This window comes from Cavia porcellus, unplaced genomic scaffold, assembly GCF_034190915.1.
Source record: "Cavia porcellus strain 051 isolate PalLab524CR breed Dunkin Hartley unplaced genomic scaffold, mCavPor4.1 scaffold_17, whole genome shotgun sequence".
Lineage (NCBI taxonomy): Eukaryota > Metazoa > Chordata > Mammalia > Rodentia > Caviidae > Cavia > Cavia porcellus.
The window spans coordinates 54,566,243-54,582,879 of record NW_026947500.1 but is presented as its reverse complement, the minus strand read 5'-3'; the positions used below and the strand labels follow the sequence as shown (position 1 = coordinate 54,582,879).

The following is a 16,637-nucleotide window of genomic DNA, read 5'->3' as shown; positions in this document are numbered from 1 at the left end:
TGTTGAGCACTCTCTCCAAAATCAATACATTTCCCTGTCATTATTTTTGACTTTGCTAAAATCACTACTCAAATGTACTCTGCCTGTGAAGGTAGAGATGAATTCATTGCTGTCCTCCCCTCATACCATACACACAGCAAGTGATCACCATGTTTCTCTCACACTGAGGCACGGGAAGAATCAAATAGAAATAGATAGCAGGAATCTTGTTCACAAAGCTTCCTCCCAGTGAGATTTGCTCCCCCCTCCTGCAGTTTACAAATTTTCCAGTGGGGCAGAAGATATCAGGCAAGATGTGCATGGAGACCTCACATGAACCAGTGGTGATATGGGTCCCTCTAGCATTTCTCTCCAACTCCTGTCACACTTCCATGATGAGGGTCTGCACTGTCCCCTGTGTATCCCAGTACAGATGAGCACCTGGGCAGGGATGGCTTGGGGCAGAACCCACCTTTGGATCAGCAGGGGAGGTGGTCTCTCTGGCTCCTTCTCTGTAGGACCAGGAAGGCTCTCCAACTACTCATCAAGTGGCTGGTGCCTGTGTGCACACAGCTTTCTGTACAGTCTTTTTTCTCCACCAGAGTGATGCATGTTGGGTGGAGGTAGCAAGATGAATGCCTGCCCTCACCTCGTCTCCATCCCCCACACTTTTCACAGACTCTGTTAGGGTTTCCACATGGGGTCTCAAGTGCTATTTTTAACTTCTCCAGCCTTTGGTCACATGGGTGTGCTTTCTATACGCCAATGTGGAATCCCACTCTGGCCTCAGAGCTCAAGGCCTCAAAGCAGATTGTTTTCATTGCTAGGTACAGTCATTCTCTTCCCTGTCCCTAAAAACATCCATGTCCTTAAGGTTTAAGATATCTTTTTCACTGTCCTTATCAAATGACCCCAATTCTTATCAGATGCTCCTGTAGCTCCAAGTATTTTTGCTAAACAGCACTAAACAAGCTCAATATGGATAATCATTGCAATAATTCCCTCTGCTCTGGACCAATCCATTGTGTTTTCTTTCTTACCCATAGAATGGATGCTCTATCTATGCCCTGTATATCCCTTGAGAATATCCCATATTTTGGACTTTATAAACTCTATTATACATTACAGTAGTTAACTGAATAAGTGGTGTACAGCTAAGGTACAATGAAGATGTGAATTCATGGACAATGATATTTGTTTCAAGTCCCATTTTTCATAGTGTGACAGTAATATTTTCATGGAAGCAAATCTTAAGAGGCATAGGTAGCTAGAATCACAACTTCCAGTGTTTTCTGAACCCAGTTAACATAATCTCTGGGATTAAGAGCAGGAGAACCACTCAGTACTCAAAGTGTCTGGTGAAATAACATGTAGAAGAATGTCACACAGGCCACGATCTAATTCCTTCAATTCATACTGGAGAATAATGTAGTATATTACGTTACTGGGGAAGCTCCAAGGAGCACTCCTGTCTGTGATTTTGGGCTCTCTGTGCTTCTAGTGGCTCTCAATTTCTACTGTTTTCCAAGTTACCTTACAGGCTCTGGTACTACATTCAGGTAGGACTAGTTTCGGTAGCTGGGTATTTCTTAGCTGCTGGATGGCTGAACCCTAGGCTCCCATCTACCAACTGACTCAGCCTAGCAGCTTAGGAGTTAGTCAGTTTTAATTAAGTTAGAAACAAACAGACACAGGCATGCAATAAAATATGCCACGTTTTACTTAAAAATACAAACAGCCTCTTCTCAAAGGCATCATAAAGGGGATTACAATAGATTAAAATGAGTTAAAAACAGACCAGGATATAAAAGTAAGAGACCACATAATGTGATTAAACTAGCTGACTTTTGTTGCTACTTCATGTCCAGGTGAGAAGCTTCTAAATGTCTGATGAAAGCCAGCCAGGCTAACATGTTCTTGATTCTCAAGCCTATAAGGAAAGTTTGACTGTGGAAAAAACAAAGTCCATAAGCAAGGCTCCCTGGACTCATCTGCCTAGCAATGAACCAGGGAACTTTCTATAACTGTAAGAAATGAGCTCTGTCACTCACAGTCTTAAAATATTTTTGACTTTCAGATGAGAGCAACACAGATTCTGCCTCCTAAGGATTATAGGAAAAGGAAAACAGAGCAAGAGACAAAAAAAAAAAAAATCACACACACACACACATTCACGCGCGCGTCTTGTAATGTTTGAAATGTTGTTTGAAATGGACCCAGTGATAAAACTCCAGCAATTTCATCCATTTGTTTCCTGCACACCCCCCTAACCCTGAAATTTGCTCTCTTTGGGGAAGGTGTGAAGCAAATGTTTCAAACTGACAACTTCAAAACTGCTAACCAATGTCTCTTGCTGTTACACGCATTGGTTTTGGATTTTAATGTCCAACTGAACTTTGTAAAGGGAAATCTTACAGTGAGGGAAAAATATCCCAGGATAAGGGGAGAATTCTAAGACTGACAATGGCAGGGTCTTCTTCAAATCAACTCTGCACAGTATGGGACACAAAGGATGAGAGAGCGAAGGCCACACACCTCTGTGTACCCCTCTGCTCCAGAATCAGGGACCACGCAGGCCTTTGTGTGGTGGTATGTGTTGGGGTTAGAGTGCTTCCCTTTACCTGTTTGTGATTGTCATGAATTTTGTTTTCATTTTGGTTATAAAAAAAAAAACGATTTAGCACATTACTTGTGAGCCTTGTGGACTCCTTACCATGTTAAGTTCAAGGTGAAATTCATGACATTTATGGCAGTAAATTTGTTTTGCAACGATTGGCTCTTGTTGTTCAGTCTTACGGACGAGGGGAGTATGAACTTTAGGGCCTTCTGGGGAAGTAGGGTCACTGTCAGAAGAAAAAGAGAAAAGGTTAAATTAAGCATCATCACAAAGGTTTAAAAGCTGTTGTTCCTTGTACTGAACGTCAGGCTCAGGCATCATAAAGAGGCACGCAGACCTCTCTTTGCCATGTTACATGAGTTGCAGGAGGATTGATATTGTTCTAACGGTGGTGTCATTGTCTGATTTCTTTTTGATTTTTCTGATTTTTTTATCTTCAAAATAAAATTGAAAAAACCTGAAACTCAGTATGCTGGTTTAATTGCAGCATGACTCTGTGATACAGAAGTGGGGGTGCAGGCTGGGCCCTCAGAGTCTATACCCGTGATGTAACACCTTAATGGAGATCTCACAGGTTCACTAATATTATGTCTCTTTGCTGCTTTAAGAATAACACAGCTGTGTTAACCACACCCTTTTTGGGGGGATCATAAATCACGGACACCAAAACTGCTATGTTAGGTTGAGAAACACTGTATCAGGGAGATATTCAGGGTGTTGGAGGAATTATTGCTTGGAAGTAGTAATGAGCCTAAAACAAGACATTTCTAGAATCTCTTCAAGTTTGCTTAATATATTACCAAGACTGTTTGAGTACTTTTTTTAAAAATGTGATCAGAGAAGACCCCGTCAGGTAGGGGGACGGGAACCAGAGCTCACTCACCACCACGCAGTGACAGGACAGCGTACTGTGTGATGTGCCAGGTTGCTTTGCCTTAAAGCAAACCTGGGGCTCTTAGGTGTGAGAAGCTGGCAAATCCCTTACTCTGCTTCTCAGTCCTCACCTAGGGATGGCAGTGACTCCTGCATTGAGTCCATGCTGAGGATTCAGATCTCTACAGCTCTTTGAAACCTGTTGCCAGCAGAGTAGGACCTTAACTACGGTTATCGATGTGAGCAACGGGCAGACAGCATCTTTGCTCAAGAGCTGACACCTACCTAGTTGAATTTATGATTTGTGAGCCTTCTAATTCTTTCCTTATTTAATTCTAATTTACTTACGAAAATATGTTCTTGCTGCTTAAACCATAGAACATTCTTTTTAATAGGCTGTTTGATACTTAAAATTTTTTTCTGAGACAGGGTCTTACCATGCAGTTTGGAGTGAGCTTAAGCTCACTTTCTAGCTAAGGCTGGCCTCAAATTCACAACAATCCTCCTGCCTCGGCCTCCCAAGTGCTGGGATTACAGGCACGTGCCACCATGCCTCCCTTGATACTTACATTTTTAAAAAAAACTTTTCAGAGAAGGAAAAGTGATTTTGGTTCACTCTCCAGGAAAGAGGAAATGAATTTTATTTCCTCCAAGCCTTCTGCCTTAATTCTTCTCAGAGTAATAGCCAATGGCAAATTTGGGAGAAGAAATTGGTCACTTTTAGTCCCTTCTTACTGGCTGTTTGGAGCCAAACTGCCTTTAAGGGGCACACTCTGCCTGCCTCATGGCCAAGAGGCCCGCTTACTAGGAAGTGTTCATGCTTTCAAGGGGAAACTTGCAATCATACAATTCCACTTGTCCCAGGGTCAACAAAGTCATTTCAGGGTGGACTTCAAGCAAGGAGGCTTTCCAGCTGGAGAGGGAAAGCCCCCTTTACCAACTGTCTTTTTTGCTGCAAAAGGGAAGGAGGCTAAGAGATGCAAGGAAGAGGGAGAGAACAGAGGGGGAAGAGGGTGAGGTGGGTTATGTACACATATCAACCCCACAGAAGGAGTGTAATCATGTATTGCAGACACCTACTAATGAGAATAAAACATGGAAAACACCTTGCTAACTAAACCCTAAAAGAAAAACATAACAAAACAAAAGCTATGTCTCCTGAATCATTTATTACTGAATTAATTTAAAATTCAGGAGAGTAACAAATTACTTCTACCACCCCAACTATTTGCACAATTTAGAGCTTCTCCAACTGTGAAGAGCAAAGCCAATTGGCACACTTAAGAAACCTGTATAGGTGTTGGGTAACAGTTGGCAATGTGTCCTCATACTCCTGAGGGGAGCAGAAAGAAAAGATCAAGTTGTTTTTCCAGCTTTGTAATTTTGTTTCATTAATTTGTTTTGGATTTTGGCCTCTGACTATCAGGCCAACATGCTCTGAGGCTGAGAAGCTAAATAACAATGACCATGAGGTTTCAAAGTCTGTGTAAGGAAGGACACCATTTCAACACAAAGCTTTTACTGTGCAGGCAAAGAGCTAGTGACTATTTTTACTGACCTGGAAAGTGAACACTCCAGTGGAATTACAGTAGGATTTAATCCATTCCTCGGTTTATAATTCAGCCAGGAATAGAAGGTAAGCGTATACATGTACATCTGGTGGGAAAAAAGAACTTTCTGTGTTCATCTGTCACAACATACTTTCAGATAAAAAAAACTAGTTCCTTCCACATCTGTAGAGATCAAGATATCTACTCCAATTAACTGGAAAAGCAGAAAGAAATTATTAATGATAAAATAAATGAAAAACAGGCAATGCATGGCTTTTGAGAATTTAAGTGAGGGTGAAGTGGCTGGAAAGTCTATTAACTATCTCAAAATTCTAGGGAACAAAGATGTTTACAGAGACTTAGGAGACATTTTTTCTTATAAGGATAATTGAAAGGACAAAAATATTATGATGATTTGAAACACTTTATGATACCTCTAAACTGAATTGTGCTACTTTCCCTTAATTCCTCATTCCCAAATTGTTGAACACATTAGGTGTTTAAAAAGAAAAATAGCTAGTTAAAAGTGATGAGAACCAAATATTCCAGAGACTGAGCAGGAACAAATCCATGTCTTGGTTTGTAAGTTAGCCAGGAACAGAATATGGCTAACTAAATTTTCTGAACTTAAAATATATACTTATCATTTAAAATATGTTCAGTGGTCAATAAATGAAACACAATTCCACTGATTATAGGAAATTCATATTTCAGTTTATCTATTTACATGTAATCCATTTTGGCCCTCTATTCCTTTATTTCTCCTATTGCAATCATATATTATTATGCGTTTTTTATTCCTACTTGCAAAGAGATTCTCATATGTCATTAAATTATTGTAAAAGTTGATTAGCTGCACAACATTCTATATGAGGACCCATCTGCTTCCACTGGAGTGAAAGTGGTTTAACTCATTCAGCTATTAAAAAGATTTAAGATAGAGAAGACAATTTTAAAGGTATAAAGTACTCTCATTATACTATCAGAGTATAGACTGTTTCAGTTGTAAGTATTTAAACTTCTGGGTGAGAGGCTGCATAGAATAAGAGAGTAGAAGAGAAAATGACCCAGTATCTTAGACCAGGGCTTCCCAACCTGGACCACTGGGGGATTCGAGGCCAGATAACTCTTTTTTGTAGAAGACCATGCAGTGTCCTGGCAGCATCTCTGGCTTCTGAAGCATGATTGGTATGTTTTCAATGATATTTTTGAATGAGAGAACAAGCAAAGTCTAGTTTTAGTTCAAGACCTTCCCAGCTCATTCCTTCCTCTGAACCTCCCTCCCTGGAAATTTCTTTTGCTCTTGTTATCCATTCCATTCTGCTTATCCCAGAGCTGTCCTCACTGAAAACAAAGCAATTAGGCTAGGCAGCAGCACACTTGGTTCTGCTGAACACTAACTCCACACTGCTGGCCTTCATGCCTCAGTGCCTTGCTCTGATGTGGGGATAGAACCAGTCTCACAGGATTAGAAGAGCCTCAAGTGTGGCTGTTTTCCCTATGCGTGCTATGCATGCTACACCTGCCCCACCGCACAAGCTGTGGACTCTTTGAAAGATCATTGAGTTTATCTACTCCGAGGCTGTTTCTTACACATAGCAGTTCTCTGATGTGTGAAAGAAAACAACAAAAAGAGTCATGTGTTTTCCTCTGTGGAGAATACCTGTACCATTTTATAATCCAAACACAAATCAGCCTTTCTCAGGACGTTACAGATGGCTTTGGGTAAAAAGGTTGCTTCTCTTACCAGCATGCTAATTCCACAGAGGCTGACAGGATAACTGAAATGAATTTCTTCTGGTAGCACAAGAGTAGCTGGACAGTCTTTCCCTAGAGATAGTTCCTCAGGCTCTACAAATTCATTTGCACGAAGCAGTCGCCTTTTAACAACAGCCTGGAAATTAAAACGGGTGCATTGCACTGACACTGCTAAAAGAGAAAAGAAAAAACCATCTTAAAGAACAATTTAAATCTGAGCAGGAGTAGGCCACTTGAAGGAAGCCCATAGTGATACCACTCTTCTCACTGCTTTAAGGGTTCATGTCCTAACCACCAGTCCCCAGTGACCACCATCAACCCACACTGCACTCAGAAGGAACACTCAGAGCTCCCTCTGGTCCAGCATCCTAACGTGATGTCTCTGTGGAACTTGAGCCCTTTGAAGCTGGATCCCAGATTTTAAGTCTTTAGCCATAGCAGTGTGCCACAAGGTAGCCGATGTCCACTATGTGGGGAGAAAAAAGTGACTCAGGGTCACAGAAGGACAGAGATGGGACTGGGAGTTGTGCTTGCTTGTTGCTCTTGGGACAGAAACCCAGGTGTTATCCCAGGAGACCGGGATGTTGTATTTATGCCTGGCATGGACCTTTCTCCTGAGTTTTAGTCTCATCTCTCTGGTTAGCTACTAGATATGAAGAATATTTAAAATATTCCTTTTAACAGAGACATTTTCAATAGAGAACTCATGATTTTACTCCATTTCCCGTATACTTTCTCTGTATGGCAATCAATAGCACCACAATCTGCCCAATATTTAAGCCAAAAGTATTTAGAATTTATTTCCAATTCCTTCCTTCCTTTCATCCCACATCCAATCTACCCAGATCTTTTCACTTTTTCCTTGGAAGTCTAGCTCACACCTGTTCACTTCCACAGAGTCAGTACCCAGATCATAGTATGGCTATCTCACTCTGGGTCAGGTTGGCAGTCTCCTATGGGAGTGCCTTATCTCCAGATTCCCTCTCCTTTTAGGATGGTTGTGGACACAACTACTTGACCAGTGTGTACACAGATTTCTCCTTCCTCTCATAATTTGCATAAAACCTGAAATCTCTGTGGCCTAGAACACCCTTATTCCCTGTCATTGAACTTGCAGCCCTTGGAAAAACAAGCATCTTAAACGTCCTTTCTGAGGTGCTCTGGGAAGCCAGTGGACACCTGGAATCAAGGGCAACCTGAGGTCAGTCTTTGTAGGACGCTGAAGGCCAATCTATGCCCCACCTTCGTGGCTGAAGGGAAGCACTGGAGAGTTTAAGAAGGATTGTGCAGAGTTGTAGTTTAAGAAAAAATAACTCTGGTAACCCAGATGGGAAGAGAGGCAATGGTGTAGGGAGACCAGTGTGGATATGTGGTTGAGTAATTCAGGGAGAGTCATGTAGAAGAGCAATCCTCCCACAGGTGACTTCCTGGGAAATTCCAAGTAGGAAAAGTGAGAGGTGAGGAGGTGGAATAAACTGTGGGAAAACTCAGAACCTAACAGCAACCTGAGTACAGGATTCATTTGACACATTTTGCTGGTCCCAAGGAGAGAATAAAGCCAGGCACTGGTGAGAATTACTAAGTACTAACTGTAGGAGGGGACAATAAATTCTAGCAACCAAAATCTTAGTTAGGACTCCCAGTATTGAGAAATTACCCCTTCAAAGCACCCCAGTGCATATTCAATCTGGTACCTTGTTCTTGCCCAGAGCAAATCCACATGAAGGAAAGAAGTAGCAGCAATGATCCTCCTAGCCTGAGCAAAGACTTCATCATGCTAGACATGAGGCTGAGACCTCCTCAGGCAACAGGCAAACAAGGAACTGGGAACTGGGGAGCCAGAATGCTTTTATACCCAAGGCTGCTCAGGTGTGTGCAGTTCACTCAATTCCCAAAAGAGAGAAGGTAGCACTCAGCACGTGGCCAGCTCCAGCTCCAGACCCTGCCTTAATCACTTTGGTATAGAAAAACCACACTGTCATATAAAGTGAACCCAACTAAGCCTGATGGAAAGCTTGCTCGCTGAACTGGCTTTCCTTCTGGAACCTTTGAAGTGCTTGAATGTCATTCAATGGCTAATTTTTGATACTCTTTGGATTGATCTGGGGATGCTACAAGGCTGTGGCTGATGATGCACTTACTCTGTTGTTCACTTTGTTGTTAGAATCTGTGATTTTAATTGATTCCTTCAGTGCTTGTAGGAGCCACCACACCAGCTGCAGGGCTTTCACAGTGCTATCAATCTAGCAGGGAGAAGCCAACAGTATCAGGACGCTAACTGTGACCACATGTGTCATTTTAAAAACTCTGCCTTGATCAAGTCCTGTTTGCTTCAGTGACTTCTTAACATGTTCGGCAGAGGTCAAAAGTCTAAAGCTAGCCAGGAGCCAAGACAATTGTCAAGGATGTGTCACGAATTGAAACTAGGGTGTATTGTGGTTAAAAAAAAAACTTCCAGGTCAATAATGGAAATTCATTCATTCCTGTGTAAGGAGAAGCTGTTACTGATTGTAGTGGTCTTATTATTCTGTCATTGCCTGGTAAAGATGTCATATAAGTAAAAGATGTCTGTCTTGGGCATTATACAAATCAAATACCTATCAATTCCAATGTCAGCAAGATTCTGAGTTCTAAAGAACCTTCAAAGGTGTGAAAGAGAAGTCAGCATGGATAGAAAGGAGTCCCTGATGCCACATGGGTAGAGCTATCAGTCACACGGGTATTTGTTGAGCAGTTAAAGAAGATGAACACCAGGAACTAATCACCTGACCCAGCAGTGGGGAGGACCCTGGTGACTGCACAGAAGTGGCTTTGGTGGTTGAGCATTTTTGAGAGTCTGCAGAGAGAGGTCAAGAAGAAAGAAACCCAGAAGCATAAACAGGAGCAGCTTTCTCCAAGCCTATGATGGTGAGAAGCATGGAAACTGGGGCCTTTGGTTGGGGGATAAAGGGGTGGCTGCACCCTGGTGTAAGGAGGAGTGAGTGAAGAGAGCTGGCGAGGTGGCAAATACAGAAAAGATGTCTGGTGGTTGGGTGGGTGCGTGAGTGGTGGATGTGGGTCCAGAGGTCAAGGGGAGGTGGAGCCCTCGTTGCTATACTAATCGCCCTTGGAGCTGGGATCCTAAAAGAAACAAACACCACGCGAAAATTATACAGAATTTGCTCTGAGTGCTACCATAGACAGGAGGTCTCTGGACACAGGTACTTTTAATGTTTGCCTGTAGTCTTGAATTTATCACCCATGGACTGGGTGAAGGATCAATGTTTGGAAAATCTGGTTAAGGAGAGGCCTAAAGAAAGGTCCACACACAACACCTGAGGTCTCTGAAACTAGGAAGCCAGCCCAGCTTCACTTTGTTATTTGCATCCTAAGTATTTTGGATCGGGCAGCACAAGGTCTCTCTTGAAGTCATCTTAAGTTCGCCTCCTTATTTCTGGGACTGTTTTTGGGGGCAGTGCACCAAGAGGCATAAGACAGATATTTGAGAAGTTTGTTCAAAAGAGATCTTTTATTGGCATTTGAGCACAGTGACGTGGCCCATCTGTGTTGAATGCTTTAACTGGCTGCTTATCTGACTTTCTGATTCTTATTGATCTTGCTGCATAATAAGGAAGGAGTAATTCAAGATTTTCTGATAGTAATTAAACGTAGGGCCAAATAAGTGCTAGGGCCTTATTTTCTGCTAATTTGCTGAGTTTAAATTGGGGTTATTTTCCTTTTATGAAGCATTCTGTAAGCTCCAAGTATTTTATTCCATCCCATATCTAGCTTTTCTCTTTTGGCAGGTGCTTCTTCCAGCTCTGGACCCTCAGGGCAGAATTTCTGAGGAAACTTGGTGGTCTCTGCAGGTTCAATCACCTAAATCTTACTGGTGACACTCTTCCTAAATTAAGTTTATGCTGCCCATCCTCCAGCTCCTGCAGGTGCTTTTTATGTCAGTTGAACCCTGCTTGTCCAGCACGACCTCGCTGCCCTCTTGCATGATCAGGAAGTGCACCAGAAATAAGCAATTGTCGGGTGATGCTCTTCCTGTGACCTCAGGAAGCTGAGTCTCGGGAGGAGCCTGGGTGGTGTTTGTCTTCCTCACCACTTTCTTTACAGATCTGTCTGCAAAGCAGGTTTGGCAGACAGCATTCTTGAAGTATTTTTCATAAGATTCAGTGTGCATGGATTTGGAATAAGCCCATTAAACTTTGTTGTTAGTTATATCTAGCAAAGGGTCAGTGGTGGTTATTTGATTTTTTAAAAATCCCATTTGTTCAGTGCTACTTTTCTGTTGATGAGTGTAGTGGCTGTGACCTAAGAGAGAGATGATAACCTTCCTTCTCCTGCCCCTCAACTGGTTTCCTTACACAGTAATCTCAGCTCAGCATTCCGACAGGTGATGAGAGAAGCTGTGAGCCTTGTTGAGTCTTGAATCAGAGAGGCACACATCATCAATTACACCCACATAGTGTTGGACAGACAAGTCACAGAACAGCCCAGATGCAAATAGGGGACAAAACTGATTTTGCCTATGCAGTAGGAATGCAAAATAAGACTTTATACTAGGAATGGAAGATTATGTGGTTAATGAGTAAGCTATCATATAGGGCAGAAACACTCAAAGATGTGTTTATATTATAAAAACTCAAAACTATTAAGCACTTTAAACATTGTAGGTACCGTGTTAGTTTGTTTTTATCTTTTTTTTATACCTCTACCTTTTATCCGATGGGTGAACTGAGACCGTTAGAATTGATGGTTATAACTGATATGACTTAGTTTTAAACCAAACTTATCACAATATCTATTAATGAAAAAATGAAAGTCTCTTGTTAAAGTAAATCCTCAGCCTTAGGGTAGCTCATGGGGGTCATGTCCTCAATGCGTTTATTGGCTATACTTTTAAAGAAGCAAATAATGTACCTTGATTTGGTACAGTTGTATTCAGTGCTTTAGGGGTTTTTTGGTTTTTTGCCTATCAATCTGGTTGTTAATCTATATGTATGACAAAGTCTTAAAGATAAATAAATGAATCTGATTCTGGCCAAAAAAGCGGGTGGAGGAAAGGAGAAAAGAGGAATTGAGATATGTTAGGTACATGTACCAATTCTCTACAATGAATGTAGTCATTAGGTACTGCAGTATTGATAAAAACTAAAAATTAAAAAAATGAAATGTAGCATTGTAGCATACTAATTAAATGACTGTTGCAGTATTTCTATGTAACTGTGTGACAAAAATACTAACTGGTATTTATAGTAGTTTTCCACCACACTGTCTTGCAGGTCAAGCCGGCTTCCACTATGAGCCAGGAGATGGAGCTCTCTGCAGCCTTGGTGGCTTGAAGCCCAGAGGAAAGAGTACAGGAAAAAGGGCCCCCTGCTCGCCTGTTGTCACATGCACCACAAAAGAGAAGTAAACATTTTTATGCTGGTTACTGAAAGTTCAGGCTTAATATATGACCTGAAAATACATCCTGTCCAGAATGTACCTTTAGGAAAGAGACTCTCAGCGTTTCTCAGACACAGAAAACAACTCCACAAAAGACCAGAAAAAGAATGGGTTAGGAGTGAGGTTTTATTAATTTTTAAAAAAAGATTAAGATAAAAGAGGACAAAATAACACAGGTCAGAACAGAAGATTTTAAGCAACATAGTGTTTAACCACAAGACAATCCAACATAACAGTAGCTACCATAGTGTCTCTTTCCTTGAAATATTTGAGTATACCTTCACATACGATAGTATCAAACATAAAAAGACAGTGTAAAACCATTTAAGAGAATGCAAGTATTACTGGGTATTCAGAACCAACTAACAGAAATGAACAATAGTTTCTATATTATCTCCTTGTCTAAAAAATTTGTGTTTATACTATCACATATAATAAAATCCAATAAGATACAACATGATAAAACCAATGGAGACAGAAGAATAAAAGCTTGGTGAGACTTCAAAACAAGATGATATTAAATCACCACTAGCTATATAATGTTATGTTTTCTTCAAAATAGTTGATCATACCATCACAGACAATAAAATCAAACAACCCAGAATAAAACCATTCCACTTAATGAATGAAAACATTATAAGACTTCAAAGCAATATAATGGGGAATCATGATTACAACATACTTTTATGTATTCTTACCATTTCTTACACTAGGGAAACTATTTGGTATTTATGCATGTGAGTTTGATTTATTTCACTTATTAGTATGGTCTCAAGCTGCATCCATTTATTTATAGATATCTCAGTGTGATCATTCTTTATAGCTGAGTAGTACTCCATTGTATAAAAATACCACAACATTTTTATCCATTCCTCAGTTGATGGACGCTTAGGTTGTTCCCAAAATCTGGATATTTCAAATTGTGTTGCTATAAACATGGGTGAACGTATATCACTGTGGTATGAGTGTTCAGTTCTTTTGGGAATATGCCTAGAAGTGGAAAGCTAGAACAAAAGGGACCTCCAATCAAAGCTTTCTGAGAAATCTCCAAACTGACCTCCACAATGGTTGCACAGTCTACACTTCCACCAACAGTGAAAGAGAGTTTCTTTTCCCCCATAGTCTCTCGAGCATGTGTTGTTGGTAGTTTTCTTGATCCTGGCCATTCTTTCAGGAGTGAGATGGAATCTCAGTGTGGTTTTAATTTGCATTTCTCTAATGACCAATGATGATGAACATTTTTTCATGTATTTATTTGCCATTTGTATTTCTTCACCTGAGGTGTGTATTCATCTCAGATGCCCATTTTTGCATTGCATCCTTGAGTTTTGGGGGTCTGATTTTTTTTTAATTCTTTATATGTTTTAGACAGAAGTCCTTTGTCTGAGGGACAGTTCACTAAGATGGTTTCCCAGTTTGTGGGTTTTCCTTTCACTATGCTGGAGATTTCTTTTGATGTGCAGAAACTTTTTAATAAGAGGTGATCCCAGTTATTGATACTGGGATGTATTTCCTGTGTGGTTTGAGTCCTGTTCATGAATTCTCTACCTACCCCTATGTCTTCAAGGCTTTCACCCAATTTGTCTTCCAATAGTTTTAGTGTTTCTGTTTTAATATTCAGGTCTTTGATCCATTTGATTTTAATTTAGTACATTGTGATAGGATTGGGTGTAGTTTTAGTTTTAGGCATATGGAGAGTCAGTTTTTCAACACTATTTATTAAAGATGCTGTCATTCTTCCAGTGAACGTGTTTTGGCCCTTTATCAAAGATAAGGTGGTTGAGTGTGTTTGTAGTTGTAGTTGTATCTTCTAATCTATTCCATTGATCTTAGGCTCTGTTTTTATTCCAGTACTATGTTGATTTTACTACAGTTGCTTTGTAGTATAACTTCAATTCAGGGATTTTGATGCCTTCTGCCTTGCCTTTGCTGCTTAGAATTGTCTTTGTTATTCTAGGACTCTTCTGGTTCCAGATGACTTTGAGGAGTGACTTTTCTAAATCTATGAGGTATGTTGATGGTATTTTTATTGGTATTGCATTGAATCTGTATAACAGTTTTGGGAGAATGGCAATTTTCACAATATTTATTTTTTCTATCCATGAGCAAAGGCTATCTTTCCATTTTCTGAGATGCTTTTCTATTTCTTTTTTCAGTGTTTTATAATTTTCCCTATATAGATCTTTCACTTGTTTCATGAGATTAATTCTTAATAGTCCATTTTTTTGGTTGCTAGTGTGAAAGGTGTGGCTTCTCTTAGTTGGCTTCTCTCTGTGATTTTGTTGTTAGTGTATAGAAATGCTATTGATTTTTGAGTACTGATTTTGTATCCAGCTACACTGCTGAATTTATTTATTATATCTAAGAGACTTTCAATGGATTTTTGGTGGTCTTCTATGTAAAATATCATGTCAGCTGCAAATAATGATAATTTAACTTCTTCTCTTCCTATCTTTACCCCTTTTATTTCTCTCTCTTGTGTAATTGCTCTGGCTAGTATTTCCAGTACGATATTGAATAGGAGCGCTGATAAGGGACATCCTTGTCCTGTGCCTGATTTTAAGGAAAAGGCCATTAGTTAATTTTGTTGTAAAAAGGAGAGAGGAAAAAATGAGCTCTAAAGGATACAACAGAAAGTGTGTTAAGAGGTGTTAAATAGCTGACCATATTAATGTTTTTGGTTGGATCATTGAACACAACTGTTTGCAGTCTCACTGTTTGAATGTCCACTTTGTATGCTTTGATACTGTGATTTGAGCAACTATCTCTAAGATGATAATGTGTAATCTATTAACTGGTGATTTCTTACTGTTTTTTTTTTGTAGTTCTGTATCACTTGTACCCTTACACCGCTTTGTTTTGTTTTGTTTTTTCTCTTTTTCCTTTTAAATAAAATTTTTAAAAAGGCCATTAGTTTTGGCCATTTAGTATGATACTGGTTGTTGGTAAGTCATAGATGGCCTTTATCATATTGATGTAAAGGCCATCTATACCAATTTTCTGTAACATTCTTATCATGAATGAATGTTGGACCTTATCAAAAACTTTTTCTCCATCTGTAGAAATGATCATGTGATTCTTACTTTTGGTTTTATTGATATGGTGGATTACATTTATTGGTTTACATATGTTGAACCATCCTTGCATGCCTGAGATGAATCCCACTTGGTCGTGGTATATAATCTTCTTAATGACTTCCTGCATCCTATTTGCCAATATTTTATTGAGGAATTTTGCATCTGTGTTTATTAGGGAAGTTGACCTGTAGTTCTCTTTTTTAGTTGGGTCTTTCTCAGGTTTAGGTACTAGAATAATATTTGCTTCCAGGAATGACTTAGGAAGGATTGCTTCTCTTTCCATTTCATTGAAGAGTTTGAGGAGTTTGAAGACGCTTATTTTACAAATGACTGGATGTTTGGTTTATGGAACTGAGTAGGATTTTCTCTTCTGGGTAGCAGAGAAAGAGTAATTGTATGGTCCAGCTTCCTAGATGTATTGGTTATGTTTATTTAGAATAAGATTTCTGTTTTTCATACATACTTTTCAGGATACTGCATATTACATAAAGAAGTAGAACATACAGAACAGTAAACATGATGGTGATCAGTTTAAGCAGGATTGTTTTCATTTAAATAATGATTAGTCACTTGTATGTGAGAGTTGACTTGTTATGTCTTAGAATCTAAAGTGTTCAGAAAAATCTTGAAATTTAAATTATACTTGATTCAGATCAAATATATAAGTTAGAGACCTGGAGCAAACATAAGGTATATAAATAATTTGCTATATAGGCTGTAAAAAATGCATCTAGATATACTGGTACATGCCTGGCACTCAGGAGGCTGAGTCAGAAGGATTACCATGAGTTCAAGGCCAGCCTAAGAAACATAGCAAGCCCCTGTCTCAACAACAATGAAAAAAATATAAGGAGGAGCACTGTTTCAGAGCTGACTTTGGAAGGGGAAACAAAGTAATCGAATGAATGGACTATGGACAAATACTGAAGCATACTCTTGGAAGAAAGAATGATAAAGTCAAAGGCTTTTAGTTAGGGGCTTGAGGTACTTTCAACATATTAGAGAAGGGATCTCTCCCTCTCCTTGTCTCTGTCTCTGTCTGTCTCTCTTTCTCCGTTTGGATAAGTTAATGTAAGACCAGATTATGAGGAGTCTACCAGACCATGATAAGAAAATTAACTTTTACTCCACCATAGGAAATTAATAAAGGGGTTTGAATCACACAGTAACAACAACATAATTTGTATTTAAAAAGGACCTCTTTGAATTTGCAGGTGTTTTTATACAAATGAAGCAATAGCTTTTCAGCAAAATAAGAAACAGTAAACATTCATCTTTATTGAAAATGAAATCATCTACTGCCTTTAACAAGAACAGCTTATTTCTTTTATTTATTTAAGATAAAAA

General features: G+C 39.6%; 1 protein-coding gene across 2 annotated transcripts; it reads right to left on the bottom strand.

Moving 5' to 3' along the window:
• Nucleotides 1–1,676: 1,676 nt before the first annotated feature.
• Nucleotides 1,677–8,630, bottom strand: LOC134471215 (oocyte-secreted protein 3-like). Of its 2 annotated transcripts, none has more exons than XM_063229272.1 (5): nucleotides 8,472–8,630; nucleotides 6,767–6,948; nucleotides 5,028–5,125; nucleotides 2,693–2,822; nucleotides 1,677–1,926 (listed from the first exon to the last, which is right to left on the bottom strand). In XM_063229272.1, exons 1-5 carry the CDS (start codon nucleotides 8,560–8,562, stop codon nucleotides 1,816–1,818), a joined length of 612 nt encoding a protein of 203 aa, XP_063085342.1. In that variant the 5' UTR covers nucleotides 8,563–8,630; the 3' UTR covers nucleotides 1,677–1,815. The 2 variants fall into 2 exon arrangements, with proteins under 2 accessions (XP_063085342.1, XP_063085343.1); XM_063229273.1 differs by having other exon boundaries at nucleotides 1,677–1,909.
• Nucleotides 8,631–16,637: the final 8,007 nt, after the last annotated feature.